A 16,467-nucleotide genomic window follows, 5' to 3' on the forward strand; every position below is an offset into this window, starting at 1 on the left:
AGCCGACACTAAGCTCTATCAATCACAACTTCTATTTCTACCTCTTCCTCAAGTCTCCTTTCTTCCACGTGCTCAAGAATCTCCCCGCAACACCCATCCTGGTTGGTACTGCTGTGGTCGGCTACAAAACTTCATCATTCATCGTCTGGTCGCTTGCTTGAAGTAAAAAAAACATCCGATGCCCCTGATATGCGGGAATTGGTCAGTCGCTGGATTGATTAGAGCAACCTCGAAGTCGTAGACTACACTTCCACGTTGAACTCGATTACCCGTGCAGTCCTTCATGAACCTCATCAACGTTTGGTAGAATTGATGGGTTCTGCCAGTCGTAAGAGTGTAACCACAAGGCACGACCAAGCCACTTGCTGCGTCACCTACCATCAACATGACACGCTGGTAGAACGAGCTTGGGACGCAACAAAAAGTTCCATCGACGAAAATCTGCGACCGACGTAACTCCATCAGACGAGAATCCGCCCAACCAAGCACACGCTGCAGCCACTCGCCCTCCATAAACACGTGATGGAGGAAAAGTTTAAAGCCCCCCCCTGCACCAGACCTTTGTGACACCACATCGATCATTCCATGCACATTACCACCGCAATAGCAGCTCGCCTTAGGTGTACTTATCAGCGCAATCCCATTGTAACCACAGTTAAAATTAAAATCGCCTGTCCAATAGGATAACGTTGGGATTACATCAACTGGGTTGAGCCAATACAACACCGTTAGATCTTGTCTCTCAGTACTGGTTTAAAAATTCGGTTCCATCTCATAGTGTTGGGAGTGGGCAGTACACTGACAGCGAGACAAACGCAGTGATCGCTAACTCGTTATGTCACCGCGGTAATGACCTATTTGTTATAGTAGTTCAATCAGTACGAATTTCATGGAATGGCTCCACCAGGAAGTGATAGAAAAATATTGGTGTGTGTTAAGGATATTACCCTATTACATAGACCACCTCTGTAAGCCTATACTTGGACTGGCCCAAACTAAGATTTACACCGAGACTTTTAGAATCCAGGCTTCAGTACGGTTCACTAAGGCCGCTCTCGCACCCTCCTGTACGGTCTACACCCTTTCAAGATGTCCTTATATACACTGCTAAACGCGCTATGTATAGTGGTCAATGCTCCATGTGGTACAAAAGTAGACTCGGAATGTTGCACTAGTGAGTATTTGAAATCTTTCCGTTGGCGTTCGAGCGATATAACAGCTAAAGATATTTCCCACTAAGTATATGTAACCACTAATGATCCGAAACCACTCAAATAGATATGAAACTTTTCAAATAGCTACGGCTCTTAAGCCTCATTTGCGAAATTACCAAGCACAAGCACCAGCGCCAAGTATCGATGAAAACCCTGGCAGCTCGCAGGGCTACGCAGAACGTGCATATGGAGATGCTGAACATCGTCGACCAGATTGTCTCCCTCAGGCAGCAAGAAATTGATGCCAGATAGAACATCGACAAGGCCAAGTTGGAACAGTAAGAAAGAAGTAGTGTGGAGTAGGGACAGTAATTCGCGATAATCACACATAATATTTTTACTCAAACGTGTTGCTTGATAGCGCTACATCTATGATACATGTGATTATTAGTATGAGCGAAGAAATAATAAAGGACGAAATAAATGACTCTGCTTTTTCGTGTGTGCATCATACCACATTGCCCCTGTCCTAAGGGATTTTTTATTGGTGGATGTTCCGAGCTAAAATACCGTAGCAAGCCCCCTAATTATATCCCCTTAATCCTGTTTCGGTTTAAATAGCTCGCTATGGTATAGCGTACATCGGTAGCTAGTACATAGAACACATAATAAAAGCACGATAAGGGAAGTGGGCACCACTGGAACTGTAAAAAAAAAGCGATGCACTTGTATTGATGCCGACTACACCCACACGAACCTCGTACTAGACTTTCTAGCAGCCGCTCACCAAGTGAATGCAGACATTGATCACTGCTATCTAGCTTGCAATGTCGAAGAGAGGACGCGCAAACCAAATCATATTTCTAAATGGAAGATCACATTGTCTCGATATGCAGGAACGGCAAAGAACATCTTAAGAACATGCGCAGCATTGGCCAAACCGCGGTGTTTTCATTTGATGCTGAAGACACCATTGTTCACGATGCACAAAAAAGGCCGCCCTGTTTCCTCTCAGATGTTGCGGTAATAGGAACGGGAGGTGGCCGCTGATACTCACGCTGCAAGATGCTAAAGCTGCCTGGCCAGGTTCGTCGCAGACGTCCATGCGGACATTATCGAACATGGTACTACGACTGTATGCAACGCGAACCGAACAGGAACGGAAACTCTAATGGTACTGAGCCTCAGCCCTGGATCAAGTATTTGCTCTATGATGATCGTCTATACAAACTTGGTGGTCTTGTAAAAAGCGTTTGGTATCTTACAGACCGCGAAAGCATTGAATGGAGTTTGCGCCAGAGTTACCCCGCAGAAAGTCCCGTCATTCGGACAGCTGCACAACGGTTAAGGACTAGGATTCGTGGTCTGCACCAAGCCAGATTTCTGGCAAAACAGGCCGACGAGATCACTTTGGGCCGCTACCGGAGAGACGTTTGGGACCAGGTCAACAGCGCTGGCATGGCTTGTTATGCGCTGATTTTTGCACAACAACGGTTGTAGCGATGAAGGGCTCAACACGATAACCGGGTTTCGCATAAACGTTGAAGAGGCCACGGCCCGCAAGATGGTTGTCGAGGGTCCACTCCACGCCGAACTGCGCCACACTCCCAAAAGGATGAATAACAGGCCATAAAAAAGGGAATGGGGTGGCAATTAACGAGAACGTTTTGCAAGTAGCAAGCTGTAGCTGCATAAACCAACGTAAAAAAAATGCGTTTTTATTTGCAAAATAAGGGGAAAGAGTTAGTTATATCAAAATACCTGCACGGATATCTGTCGGGATTCTAAAATCTCGTATACTAATATAGAATACGTAGCAAGTGATCCTTGTCACTGTAAGCTAACACATACACATTTCAGCTACAAACAATTCGGGTTTCAAACGTCAAATCTCGAATAATCAGGAAATAGGAAGCGAAAACGTGTTTACTATACTATTGGGCACAATATTGCGGTCACCTAGATTTTGGCACATAATTTATGTTCTTTACCAAGTTGGTATTTGCTATTTAGAGATGTCTTGTTTACACGCTCAAATATCATTATTATTTGAGAAACGTGAGGCGTTCGCATTGTGAGGTGGCGTGCAGAAAAAGGTATTGTGGGGCCACATACAAACTCTTATCTATACGCATTTCAACTCAATTGATAATAGGATATTGTTTCATTATCAGTTAGCAGTGCGTTGTATTGTCATGCTTCGAGACGACTCCAATGCAGCGACCTGACATCTAGTCCACTATCTTTCGCAAGTAGGTAAGGTCAAAGGCCTACCATGCAGCTAGAATCGCAGCCGTCAGCTCCACCACTGTGCCGTACTCTTTGCCATTGCGCTAGATGATCATGGTTCAGACGTGCTTAATAAGGCTCAAGTCAAGTGAGCGAGCAAGCCAGTCGAGGAATCGGATGCCTTCTTCTTCTTCCAAGAACTTTGTACAGGTGGATGAAAGTATTGTCCTGCTGGTAGATGTAGTCCATGTCATGGATCAGGCGCACAAATGGGAGCATAACTCCGAAACAGTACAAGCATAGTGCTCTGACGCCTGCCGCTCGTGGAGCACCGCTAGCTTCGACATTCCGGCTACATTAAAGCTGTCCCAAAACACGACAGACCCACCACCATTTTACCGACGCACACTCTGTCTTGTCGACCGCCAGAAATCACGCCAGTGCATACCATCGGGACCATCGAGATTGAACTGCTTCTCGTCAGAGAACTCAATGTGATGCCACATGTCGGATTGGACGATCATGCGCTTCGCCCATCCGAGACGAACAACCTTGTTCGGCTTTGGTGAGGGGTCGGGGGTTATCCGTTATGGCATAGTTGAGTCAGTCGACACCGGCCAGGAGGCAGCGGATCATCCGCTCAGTGCACCCCAGCAGAAGATTCGCGTTCAGGTGTCTAGAGCTGTACTCCCTGGCGGTGGTCTTACGGCGACTGCGGCGAGGTTTTCCCTTTGGAAGCGAGGGCCTTCTCCGCTCGACATAGTTGTGTGAGCTTGACTTCAGCGCCGGGTTCTACGCAGTCCCTCGAGCGCTTCGTCTTCAGTTAGCGTTACATTTATTTCACATCATTCGGCTTGATGTTTGTAGGAGTAAGACTGGTGTGGCATAGTGCCCCGGGCTTCCGGGGACCAACCGACCCCGGAGGTGCAGTTCCCAAGAAGGTGTACCCATCCGGGTGGTACCGGGTGTGCCCCCACACAAAAGAGCCCCGGGGAGCCAGCGTGGGACGAGTAACGATGTCAGAAGAGCTGACCCCGGGCGTGTCCGGGTCAGCCCATAGTGAACTCAAGTGATTAGAAGATGCCCGGAGGAAACCCATACTCAAGCATTTCCCCAGGACCAGTGGCCCTGGGGAAGTGCGCAATTCAGTCTAACTTTTTCCCCAACGAGCTCAAGTCGCCTTCGCTTCATGAACGCCAAGGAAATAAGGTCACGGTCACTGGGACCCGGTTATCCCCAGGTAAATCAATAACATATTTGCCAGGGTTTCCCTCGAGGAAACCCCAGGCATTTCATATTTGCCCCCCCCCCTCCCCCCCCCCGGATTGCGGTGTAGCCGGCACGGGTAAGGGCATTCCATATTCTCAGGGTCTCGCCCGTGGAGGCTCGCCCCGAAAAGCATGGCGGCCGTCGCCGAGGGAGTCTTGCTCCGAAGGACCTGATTGCATATTTTAGTTGCGTGTTAATTCCGCACCGGGAACCAGGTAGCGACCCGGGCGATTGATTGTATTGCTACCGAACCAGCGTACTGATAAGGTCGGGACTCCCACGAGATCCTCAGTGGTTGACCTTCCCTCTGATCCAAACAACCGATTCGAAGGAGATACACAAGGTGAGGTTACTGACCGAGTCCAAGGACCCCTTGCTTTCCCACAGCGAGTAAAGGTCCCGGGAACTCACGGCCCCGGATAAATCCCTCGTCCGGGCGGGCCGTCTATCTACTAGGAGATTCGCTCTCTCTAGTTCCCTACATTCTTAGTCTAGGAACGCAACCCGGGAACTGGCGGAGTGCCAAGGGCGAAAGCTCAAGGTGCTACATCCCACTGGTCGTGCCGTAAAGACGGATCAAATAAAACACTAGTAAAAAGTAGCACCCAAGTCAAAAAAGAGAGACGGGGCGTTATTATTTACGGTGGTAAAAGGATTTGGGCTCTTCCCGCCATTGATTTCCTAGGCGCGCCAAAATGACACCCGTCCTTGCTTTGATTTTTATCATTCCTACTCCTCGTCGGTCATGCCCATGCGCCCCAAGCAGAAAAACAAGCACAAGTTGTGTGCTTTGGCCCTCGCGGTGGGGAAAGTTGTGTCTGCAGCTGCCTCCGCGGGGGTTCATCGCTCCACAATTTACCGCTGGCGCAAAGAAGAGAAGGACAGCAGGAAAGCAGCGCCGAACAAGTACTTCTTGGATCCTAACAAGCACGCCAAGACGTTCGCCACGAGCCCGGAATTAGAAGAAAGGTACGTTTGAACCTGTATTTATATATTTTGAAAATAATTATCTGACGGTTGGGTTGGTGCGCTATTGCAGACTCCTTCAATGGATCACGGATATGCGTAAAAATCGATATTTCTGTGTTTCGGTGGAGTGTCTACTAATTATGCATGCCAGGTCTGACGCTCGCCATTTTTCTTTGAGATCGCGAGCAGCAAACATCGAGTTTTTGCGGCGCCTCCTTAAGCGCAATCGTCTTACCATCCGACGAATCACGCACAAAGACCGCAAGAAACGTTTCGACATGGAGGTATGCTACATTGTTTTTACTTTCTCTTATCTATTGGATTTTTACTAAGTTTTATTTTATTTTATAGCGAGTTGCAGGTGTGTTCTCCCACACAATCCAGCACGTAATCGAGGAGAGTGCATCGCTAGCTTTTATCGAGGGCGCAAAGAAGTACGAATCGGTCTTCAACATGGACCAGACGGCCATCTTTATCGACATGAACGGTAAAACCACAATCGATTTTGTGGGAGTTCCAACTGTGGATGTAGTCCAAGGAATTTTTTTATTTTGAAGGGTTTAAATATTATGATTGATCTTACATTTTTACGGTTTGATCTTTACGTTTTAGGTAGTGAAGTGAACGGATTCCGAGCTTCTGTCTTCCTCGCGTCTGCGACTGGGCAAAAACTGCCCCCGCTGATCGTCTTTGCTGGAATCGCCGGCGGGCCGGTCTCGCAGGCGGTTTGGAGTCCATACTTCGGGGCCCCAGACTGTGAGCATACAGTCCAGCGCAAGGCATACCGCAGCGAAGAGGTCATGCTCGAGTGGATCCAACGGGTACGTCAACTTTATTGCTGGTGCTTATGTATAATATTCTTACATCTATTGTTATGACATACTTTGACAGATCTGGAAGCCGAGTGTAAATGGCTGCAAGCTACTGCTGCTGGACAGCCTGAAAGTCTACAAGATGGAGGAGGACTGCTGCACCCAAGTCGAGTTTGTCCCACCTGGAATTACTGGCATTGCCCAGCCGATGGACGTCGCAGTGATGAAGTCGTTCAAAGATAACGTCAGGTATGGGTGACATCACTGCCATTCAATTATCATCCTATTATTATTGCCGCTAACATTTGTTTGTAGGAAGCGCTACCTTGCCTACCACGTAGAGAACAGCTTTCCCGACACGCCAGACCAAAAGCGGGAGCTCATCTCACGCTTTGTCGCCGAAGCGTGGTGGAATGTCTCGCCTGCGACCATTCGGAATGGCTTCATCAAGAGCGGCATCATCCTGATAGGTCCGAGGGACCGCCTTGGGCGTTTCTGCGTCGCCGCAGAAGTAGCAGAAGAAGCGCCAATTTTAGAGGACCAGTAGGTAAATCTGAAAACGAGCGAGAGGGGTTGTCACCTTTAATGAGCACTCGCGTTTGATTATTTTTTATTTTTTACGTGTGTCGCATTTGGTCCGTGTGTCTGATTTGATCCGTGTTTTACGGTATATTGTTTCCGGCGCGACAATACAGTTCTTATATGAGAGTCTTCCTTCGCAGAGCGAACTTCGCAAACTTCTTATAATAACTATGCTTCTTAGCACCAACCATCTCTACTTAGAAAGTATATAGGTCAGGTGTATATACACCGGAAATGTATGGAATACTGTGAACCGCTGTGAAAATTGATACGTACATACTTTACTATCTTATCTTACATGTGGCAAAGTTTCAGGAGTGCATATTTAGTTCTGGCGAAGATATAGCTCACTTTAGCTAGCTACATCGGCCGCTCGACGCATTCTCGAGCTCGAGTGGCCGCAACGCCTAAGCAAGGTATCTCGATCCACTAACCTAACCCAGTGTGAATTATATCATCATAGACTTGAAGTACCATGATATCAGCTTTTGATCGGCAACGGCAAGTGCCTCCACAGGGGGCGCTAACGTAGCACAATGGGCGTGAAAGAGCTTTAATTTCATAATTCATGATTGGCATGAGTACCCTCTGAATACCGCTTTCAAACGGCGCCGTTGACGCAATAAGTTGGTGCCAGGGTGAAATCTCAGAGATATGCGTTGTATCGCGTTGACGAATCCATTTTCGAGAGTCATGGCGTGTGCTTGAGCCTAGACAGGACGATCGCGCCCACCATGTTGAACGCCTCTGCAAGCATGGTTCACATGGCTTTCAGGTCTTTGACAGGCTCTAGTGTTCCGAGGATGAGGTGTGTAACTTTTTCTTGGGACCTTTTCATTCTCTTGCTTTCGTTCCCTGCCTTATGAGCGCGGTTAATGGCAGGTCTCACCTTGCTTCGTATCAATTCGCTCAGACGCGAACCTCTCAGAGATTTCATCATCGCGGTCTCCGTCAAAACCTCCCCATTTTCCGGTGTATCTCATTCGTCGTCTTCAACGATGTCGACTCGTGGGTTCTTTCGCTTTGCCCAACACGTTACCTTGGGGGTGGAGCGTGACACATTGAGGACGGCCGTCGTAGCCGCGCTCTGACCAATGAGGCCACATTATCGAGATTCTCATCACTACCGGGAATTTTTCAACTTCCAGCAACGCCAGAGTTCGCAGCGTATTCCATTTCGGCAGCATTCTTTAGAAATACTGTCTATACACACTCGTCAACGCCCATGTCAGGCTGCCGTTCGTCTGAGGCTTCCCCAAGAAGGTTCAAGCCTACCTCGACAACAATTAGTATAGTGGATCGTTTATGAGCCATTGGTAGACCTCTAACTATTGTTTGTTTGTTTTTTCAACTGCGACAAACCCGACCTCGTGTAGGAACTTCAGCAGGGCTTACGGCTATTCCAGTTCTTCATGAAGTACTTCAACAACGGGTAGGAAAGGTCATCAAGATCACCTTGACCATCGAAATCATCGAGGATGTAGAACATGTAGCGGAAGCCTTTCTGATACGCCGTTTCGCATTCTACACTCATTATTAAATTTACACTAGCATTCACCTTGTCCATGTCGTCATGTTCACTCTAGGCCATTTCCGTGCGCAAGAATTTCTTTACATGGAACCAACAAAGCAACACCAACACCATACTTCTCAGAAACTCCCGCTTCAACAATGACAATTCAGTGAAATGCTTGTCAATCATGAAACCTAAAAAATCACGAATGTTTATCCAAGTTGAGTTACCTTTTTGAGCACTACGATAGCGTCTATCATGCAATCGTGGCTCTCATTTTCAATAAAGGTGCTGAACGTATTGTCCCTAAAAACACACGAAGTAGAACTCATGTCTTTGTTTCGTTAAATAGACCGACGTGAAAGTACTTGTACGACCAAAAAGTACGATTTACCATGAAACTAAACAGTTTGTTCCCTGAGACATTGCTACAAGTAGAATACAAATACCTCAGGAAAGCCTTGAAAATCTGATGCGACTGCAGCGTGATGGTATGTATCGTCTTGGTACCGCCAAGCTGTTTCCTTTGTGAAGTGGAGTGTCCTCTTGGTGCTGCTCACGCAGAGATGGAAGCAACGACAACACTCAGCTGGGCGGCAAAAGCCACCTTGTTGGTCGTGTGTATATTCTCAACTGAGGCCTAGATTCTTCTCTTTCACCTTTTGTCTTACTCCAACTGCAAGTAGTATAGTGGGGATCAGTATAATCCGCAACAGCCCCACCTACGGATTCCCATCAACTTGCATCTCCAAATCTTGCCCTTGGTAATAATCCCATTGCAGCTCTGTGTTTTTCAAATGCCGGACGTGCCAATGGCTTTGTAAACGCATCGGCCACGTTATCAACTCCTGCCACCCGAAGCACGTCAATTTCCTTCATATCGATGCGCTCACGCACGAAGTGGTGGCGCACATCGATGTGCTTGGCCCGAGAATGAAACACAGGGTTGCTGGCAAGCTTCTTTGCACTTTCGTTGTCAACAAAGACTTGGGATGGCTGAATTTGCTGCACCTGCAGCTCCTTCAGCATTTGGCGCAAGTGCACCACCTCCTGCACCAGTAGACTAAGAGCCATATATTCGGCCTCGGTCGTGTGCAGCGGGACGGTCTTCTCCGTCTGGCTGCTCCACGAAATGATGCTCCCACAAAATTGAGTCACGTAGCCTGCAACAGACTTTCGATCATCAACTCGATTTGCAAAATCCGCATCTGCGTATGCTCTCAGATGATCATCCAGCTTTTGATCTGACCACGCTAGGCCACCAAGCTGGACCCCTCAGTCCGCTGTGTCTTTCAGGTAGCGCAATCCACGTTTTGCAGCTCTCCAATGCAACAGACCTGGGTTTTCCAAGAACTGACTGCACTCTCTAACTAGGTAGGCCAGATCGGGCCGGGTACCGAGCATCAGGTACATCAGGCTGCCAACCACAGCACGATATGGCTTCGATCTCATCAGTTGCCTTTCATCGTTTTCGGTCGGACACATGGCCTTGCTCAGCTTCAGATCCGCCGTGCTCGGCGTCTTGCAGCCATTGCAGTCCTGCATGTTGAACCGCTTGAGCACGGTCTCGGCATACTTCTGCTGACCAATGAACATCGTTCTCTCGGCCCGGTTCCGCGTGATCTCCCAGTCTAGAATGTAGTGTAACTCCCCGAGATCCTTCATCGCAAACCGGTCCTCGAACATCTTCATCTTGTTGATGAGCTCCATCGACGGAGCAAACAAAATCAGATCATCAACATAGAGAGGGATGAAGACCAACTGCCCATCAATTACTTTAACAGCCACGCAGGCCTCCGACTGCAGCATCGTGAAGCCCTGCTCCTCCAAGAACGACTTGAGCAGCTGAAACCACACTCTGGGCGCCTGCTTCAAGCCGTACAGGCTCTTCTTCAATCTGCACACCCAGTCCTCTTTGCCTTTCACTTTGTAGCCTTCAGGCTGCTCCAGACAGACCTCCACGTCAATCGCCCCATTCAAGAAAGCAGTAGTGACATCCATCTGATGCACTTCATAATCCCAGACAGCCGCCAGTGTCAAGAGAACACGCAGTGTCTCCAGCCTCACAACAGGCGAGTACACCTCTAGGTAGTCGATACCATCAATCTGCATGAAGCCCTTGATCACGAGCCTCGCCTGGAATCTTTCGATCTCTCCGTTCGCTAGATACTTGACGCGAAAGATCCAGCGATTCTGCAGCACTTTCACGTGCTTCTCACGCGGCACCAACTCCCAGGTATCGTTCTTCATCAACGAATCAAACTCATCATCAGCTGCATTTTTCCATTGCAATGAGTGCTCACTCTCCATAGCGTCACCGAAAGTATCTGGCTCTTCAAACTCGCCAGTACTCATGCAGCAATAGTCCTCCCACCATGCAAGGATCAACTCGTTCGCCATAGCACGTTGCAACTCAGCTCGTGCTTTCCTCCATCCAGCAGGCAACGAGTTCACATCATCATCTGGATTTGTATTTTCGTAGGCAATGTAGACGTAGTCACCGAACCACGTGGGCGGTTTACTTACCCGACCGCTCCGTGTCACTGGAGGGTCTTTATGGCGAGTGCCTCTCGGGCCTGTGTACTCACGAAGTGCTGTGCAAGGAGGCGTTGATAGACGCCCCACACTCGCAGCATCACTCGACACTTGGCTGTCCGAGTCGGCCCGCTCAGCAGCCGATGACCTGCTGTCCACCTCTTCCACCTCTTGACTCCCTGGTAGAGCCCTCGTCTCGTCAGCAGCCGGTCCCTTGTGCCGCCCACTGCTGCGTTTCCTCTTTCTCCCTGGCACGCACTCACCTCGCAGGTGGTCTGCCTCATGTCCATTGACACGTTCCTCATCACGTTCTGCCACCTTGCTAGAACGATCACATCCAGATGCTGTAGAGCTCACTCCACGTCCTTCATCTCGTTCTGCCACCTTGCTAGAACGTCCACTTTCAAACACCGCAAACCGCACTCTCTTTGGTCGAGGCGCTGCGGCATCACCACCGGGGCCTCTCTTCTTGGACCCACATGTCCCATCTGACCGGACATCTTGCTCAACTGCCCCACCTGGTCGGTCATCACATCGGGTGTCATCAGCCCCACCAGTCCGATAATCACCTCCGTCTCTGGAGTCGCTGGCCCCACCAGTCCAGCAATCTCCATCATCACGATAACTACCTCCATCATTTGAGTCATCATGCATTTCATCCAGCATTGGCTCAATGTCATCCTCTACTGATCTATCAACGCCTAAATATTCCTTACCGGAGGCTCCACTTGGCGTTGATGCCGAGGCCATGAGCAATCGATCAGCTTTATTCTCATAGAACACGACAGTATGGCTGTAGAAGGCCTTGTTGGTCTTGCTATCGAGCAAGCGATAGCCTCGCTTCTCTCGCGAATATCCAACGAAGACCGCCTCCCGTGCTTTCGCCTGCATCTTCCGTCTCTCCACCTTGTCGATGTACGACAGGACGGCGCAGCCAAACGTCCGCAACTTCTCATAAGCAGGAGTCTGACGGTGCCATACTGCATACGGTACCTCCATGCCTCGAACCGAGCTTGGCATAATGTTCACGGAGTATGCAGCTGTCATCGCTGCCTCACCCCACATCGCTTCAGGCAGGTCGAAGTGCACGAGCATGCATCGCATTCTCTCCGTAATGGTGCGGACCATTCTCTCCGCGACACCATTTTGCTCCGGAGTATGCTTGATGCTGCTGTCAAACTCCATACCATGCTTCGTGTCACACGTACTTTGCAGCTTCTTGAACTCCTTTGCATTGTCTGACCTTAGCGCTTTCATTCTGACATGCTGCTGCGTCTTGACGCGTTGATAGTACTCCTCAAACTTCTGGTACACTTCCGAACGATGCTCCAGAAGATACACGGTGACAAACCGACTCGCATCATCAACGAACACGGCAAAGTACCGTTTACCACCGTAGGAGTGCTCTGCATACGGACCCCACGCGTCCACATGGACCTTTTCGCCAACTAACCACTCGCGGGTCTGTGTCCGAGACTTCTTCATGCTCTTCCTCGTAAGTTTCCCCTTCACACAGGTCTCGCAATTGAAACCCACCGGGATACGCAAGTTCACATGTGGCAACGGCCACTGATCATGGCTGAATAGCGCATTAAACGCGTTCTTGCCAGGGTGCCCCAATCTCGAATGCCACAGCTCCAAACTACTCACTCGAGCTGGTAGCGCCACCATGGCTACCTCTTGGGGTCTCTCCAACTTCAAGCGATAGAGATTGGTATAATCAACTTGAGCGGTAGTCACACCAGCCTGTAAGATAACATCAGCGCGATCTGCCTCATCAAAGTGCACCTTCACACGATCACGTTCAGGCAGATATTGGTTCAGTTGCCGTCGCACAGAATAGAGACTGCACTGCAGCTCTGGAGCATAACGAACCCCTCGCAGCGTCAGTGAGCACCTCCCACCAGTAGTCTCCAGCTCTTTAACCACAGTACCAATACCCTCAACACCCAGTGAGTTCTTTCCTCCAACTCGAATCCGGGCGCTAAGAGGCGTGAGCTCCATGAAATCAGTGAGCTGGTTCGAAATATGACTCGATGCACCAGAGTCCAGATACCAGTTATCATGGGGTTTGTCTGCGACCGGCTTTTCCATTTTCATCACTTGAAGAATAACATACGCGCTGTCATCACTTTCATTAGCGTAGCTACTCGTTTCAGCAGCCTTAGCACTCTTTCCTCCACTCATCTTCACGCGCTTCTGAGCTTGGGTGCTGCTGCGATCCTCGGCTGGAGGTCGCTTGCCAAGAAACGGGCAATCAAACACATGGTGCCCTGCTTCATGGCAGTGATAACAAGCACCACCTGGCTTTTGTCCACTGCCGGCTTGCCCACGTCCAGTTCCACGTCCACCACCTTGGCTGCCGCGACCGCCAGAACCACGTCCACCACCGGAACCGCGCCCGTGTCCTCCAGATCGACCACCACGTCCACGGCCGCGACCACGTCCTCCACCTCTTCCTCCACCAGCAAAGAACGCCTTTTCTTCATCATCATTGTCCTTGGCGCCCTCTGCTTTCCGACCTTGGCGATTGTCGTAAGCCATCTCCAATGCGAGTTCAAGTTGTTCATAATTAGGAGGATCATCAGCATTTGGGGGCTTGTGACTGGCGAGAAACGGCTGTACAACATGATCATATTCGCGCGGCAGAGATCCAATCAATAGTGCTGGCTTTACATACTCGTCCACAGGACGCCCGACTCCAGCAATGGTCTCCATCAGCCGACGCATCTCGCTCTGGTGATCTGGCACATTGCCGTTGGGAGCGAGCCGTAGCCGACTGAGCTTGGCCCTCTCCTCAGCGTACTTCAGGTACGTCTTGCCCATAAATCTCTTTTTCAGGCGCTCCATGACACGAAACGGGGTGGGTTCATACTTCACAGTCTTCATTATGTGATTCGTCATTGCGTCGTTAATGATCTCCTTGGCGTGGGCCATCTCGTTCGTCCACGTCGCGTGCGCCTCTGCCTCCTTGCTCTCGTCCAGCTCGACCAAGTCCTCCATGCAGTACTTCCACAGCTTCTTCCTCTCCAGCTTGAGCTTGACTCGCTCGTGCCAGACCTCGTAGTCCTTGCCGTTAAACGGCGGGATCGTCCTCTTCTCCTCGTGTGACTCCTTGGGCGTCTTCTTCTGATCCGCCGTGACGTCCTAGTTGCTGTGCTCCCCACGCGTGAGCCGTGGGCTCATAACCTGAAGTGGAGTGTCCTCTTGGTGCTGCTCACGCAGAGATGGAAGCAACGACAACACTCAGCTGGGCGGCAAAAGCCACCTTGTTGGTCGTGTGTATATTCTCAACTGAGGCCTAGATTCTTCTCTTTCACCTTTTGTCTTACTCCAACTGCAAGTAGTATAGTGGGGATCAGTATAATCCGCAACACTTTGCAACTTCAAAATGCCCGAAGCACGATATCGGGTCTAGCTTCCACTGTCTGCGCACAGCGGCGTGCAGCCTTTAAGCGCTCGGCGAGATTGTGGACGTTGTGTAGGAGAATCTTCTTCTCTGCTTTTAGAATCCAACGCAAGTATAAGTACTCCTTATACAAATCATATCCAATTTATACAAACCAGGTCAAACTATACAAAATTGATTCGTCTTCTTGTCCAGCTCCTCGGTAAATGACCATAGCGTTTGTTTCCAGAAGCGATACGACACTCTATCGGGTCCAGCAGGTATTGAGATGTGGGTATCTAACGCAATTAGCATACCTTGAGATCCAAAAAAATGTTTTTATTTTTTGTTGCTGTGCCAGAGTGGCATGACATACCAATGTAGAATCAACCGGCAAGCATGTGCTCCTCCACGATGATGATGATGATGATGCTGTATGTTGTCACCAGGGCGACTGGCGCGGATCGCTCTCTTGATGCTTGATCCTTTACAACTTGCGCGTCCCGCTTCTCCTTCATGGCTAGCGGCTTCGCCAAGGTCCACTGCGTCGCAGCAAGAGATGGTAGCATATAGGTCATAGTCGGCGCCAAGACAGCTGTGCACCACCACAGCCCCGACCGAGTTGAGAGATGTTCTCTGTCTCCCAAGCGGCTCGAAGCTGTTTCCCTCACCCTATGCATGTCGCCATCGTTATACCAGTGCCGAGGGCGGTATTGGTGGTGTCGGGCGCGACATGTAAACGGTAGAGATAGTGTGCGGTGTAGCCGCAGGAAGCCTGCTCCTTCGCGACTGCTGCCGGTACTTCCTCCAGATGAATGAGCAGCGACGCCATCACAAGCGCGTCTACATTGATGAGTGTTACGAGACGGCACTCACCTTCCTGAAGAGCTGGGTCCGGAGAGAGAACAGTTGCGCGAACACCAGCGCAGGCAAGACCTCCTGTAGCGTCCCGACCGATGGCGTCGCATACCAAACGCGCACTCACCTCCGTAATGGCGACGTTACTGTATTCGAATATATTTGGACGGCCACGCACTCTTTTTGCGGTTGGTCCTTCTTTCGCGCTGGACTTCTCTTCTAAACTATCTCAATGCATGATCGTCTCGTCTTGACTGTTGATTTTCTCCCCTGATATGATCAGACGATGCAGCATGCCTCGGCCATCTGTCCGGTGAACCGCTGACTTGCAACGTACTCGCTCGAATATAAGCCCTTCGCAATAAAAACCGGTACTTAATGTTTTGTACATAAAAACGCCAAGATTAAAGTTTAGGAGTTGATAAAATATCTGATAATTTTAAGCTTCTTGGCTTGTACTATAAAATAAAGTCCGGACTTTAATAGGGCGAGTACGTTAGATAGAAATGCCTCGATCGACTGATGGCTTGATGCGTGCCACTTGTAGAAACAGCTCGCCCGATAGCGCGATGAGGAGCTGGTACTTTCTGCCAAATCGAATATCGATTACACGGCCAAACATATGTAACATTTGGCATAAACAGCCGGGTCCTGCAAACTTTTAAACCCAGATCCTACCACCACAACCGCCGTTTTCTGTACTAAATTGCGCAGATCGCTCAGCGTACAGCTAGGAGCCTCCTCGGTCAGTACGCCGGCAAGCAGATTTCCCTCGTCAGTGGCAGCTACCATCTTCTCGCGAATCTTGGCTTGCGTCTATCATGATGTTTGGATAACGCTCTCGCAATAGGTTAACAACCTGCGAGATATATCCCATCGTAGCAGTTTTGGTCAACAGGCCGCCACGCGCACTCATTCTAATTTGCTGGTGTATAGCGAAGGCGGTTAATAGGGAGTAAAAATTCAGACTAGGTAGAGCTCCAGGCTCAGAAAGCGACTTTGCACTCTGAAGGGCTCTCGCTTATGTTAACAAGAGCCAAGAAGTCACCGAAGCACTTCAAGGCTGTCGATTCCTTGCCCGCTGTTTCCTGTAGGACGTCAAGCACCCTTGCTGCTCGCTGCATGTTGTGGAGTGCTCTGTGGCCGGGGCCTTCTTAG

General features: G+C 49.7%; 3 protein-coding genes across 3 annotated transcripts; 2 read left to right on the top strand and 1 right to left on the bottom strand.

The window, feature by feature from the left end:
- Nucleotides 1-138: 138 nt before the first annotated feature.
- Nucleotides 139-381, bottom strand: PHYSODRAFT_499844 (hypothetical protein; the record flags this gene model as incomplete). Its single annotated transcript, XM_009528162.1, has 1 exon — nucleotides 139-381. The coding sequence occupies one exon, from the start codon at nucleotides 379-381 to the stop codon at nucleotides 139-141; it is 243 nt and encodes an 80-aa protein (XP_009526457.1).
- A 5,016-nt stretch (nucleotides 382-5,397) lies between these two features.
- Nucleotides 5,398-6,012, top strand: PHYSODRAFT_300492 (hypothetical protein; the record flags this gene model as incomplete). The annotated part of the gene is made up of 3 exons (XM_009528163.1): nucleotides 5,398-5,621; nucleotides 5,773-5,905; nucleotides 5,983-6,012. The coding sequence occupies 3 exons, from the start codon at nucleotides 5,398-5,400 to the stop codon at nucleotides 6,010-6,012; spliced, it is 387 nt and encodes a 128-aa protein (XP_009526458.1).
- Nucleotides 6,013-6,074: 62 nt separating this feature from the next.
- Nucleotides 6,075-6,980, top strand: PHYSODRAFT_504164 (hypothetical protein; the record flags this gene model as incomplete). Its single annotated transcript, XM_009528164.1, has 4 exons — nucleotides 6,075-6,152; nucleotides 6,179-6,442; nucleotides 6,513-6,682; nucleotides 6,749-6,980. The coding sequence occupies 4 exons, from the start codon at nucleotides 6,075-6,077 to the stop codon at nucleotides 6,978-6,980; spliced, it is 744 nt and encodes a 247-aa protein (XP_009526459.1).
- Between the last annotated feature and the right edge of the window lie 9,487 nt (nucleotides 6,981-16,467).

This window comes from Phytophthora sojae (assembly GCF_000149755.1).
Source record: "Phytophthora sojae unplaced genomic scaffold PHYSOscaffold_4, whole genome shotgun sequence".
NCBI classification, from domain to species: Eukaryota; Oomycota; class Peronosporomycetes; order Peronosporales; family Peronosporaceae; genus Phytophthora; species Phytophthora sojae.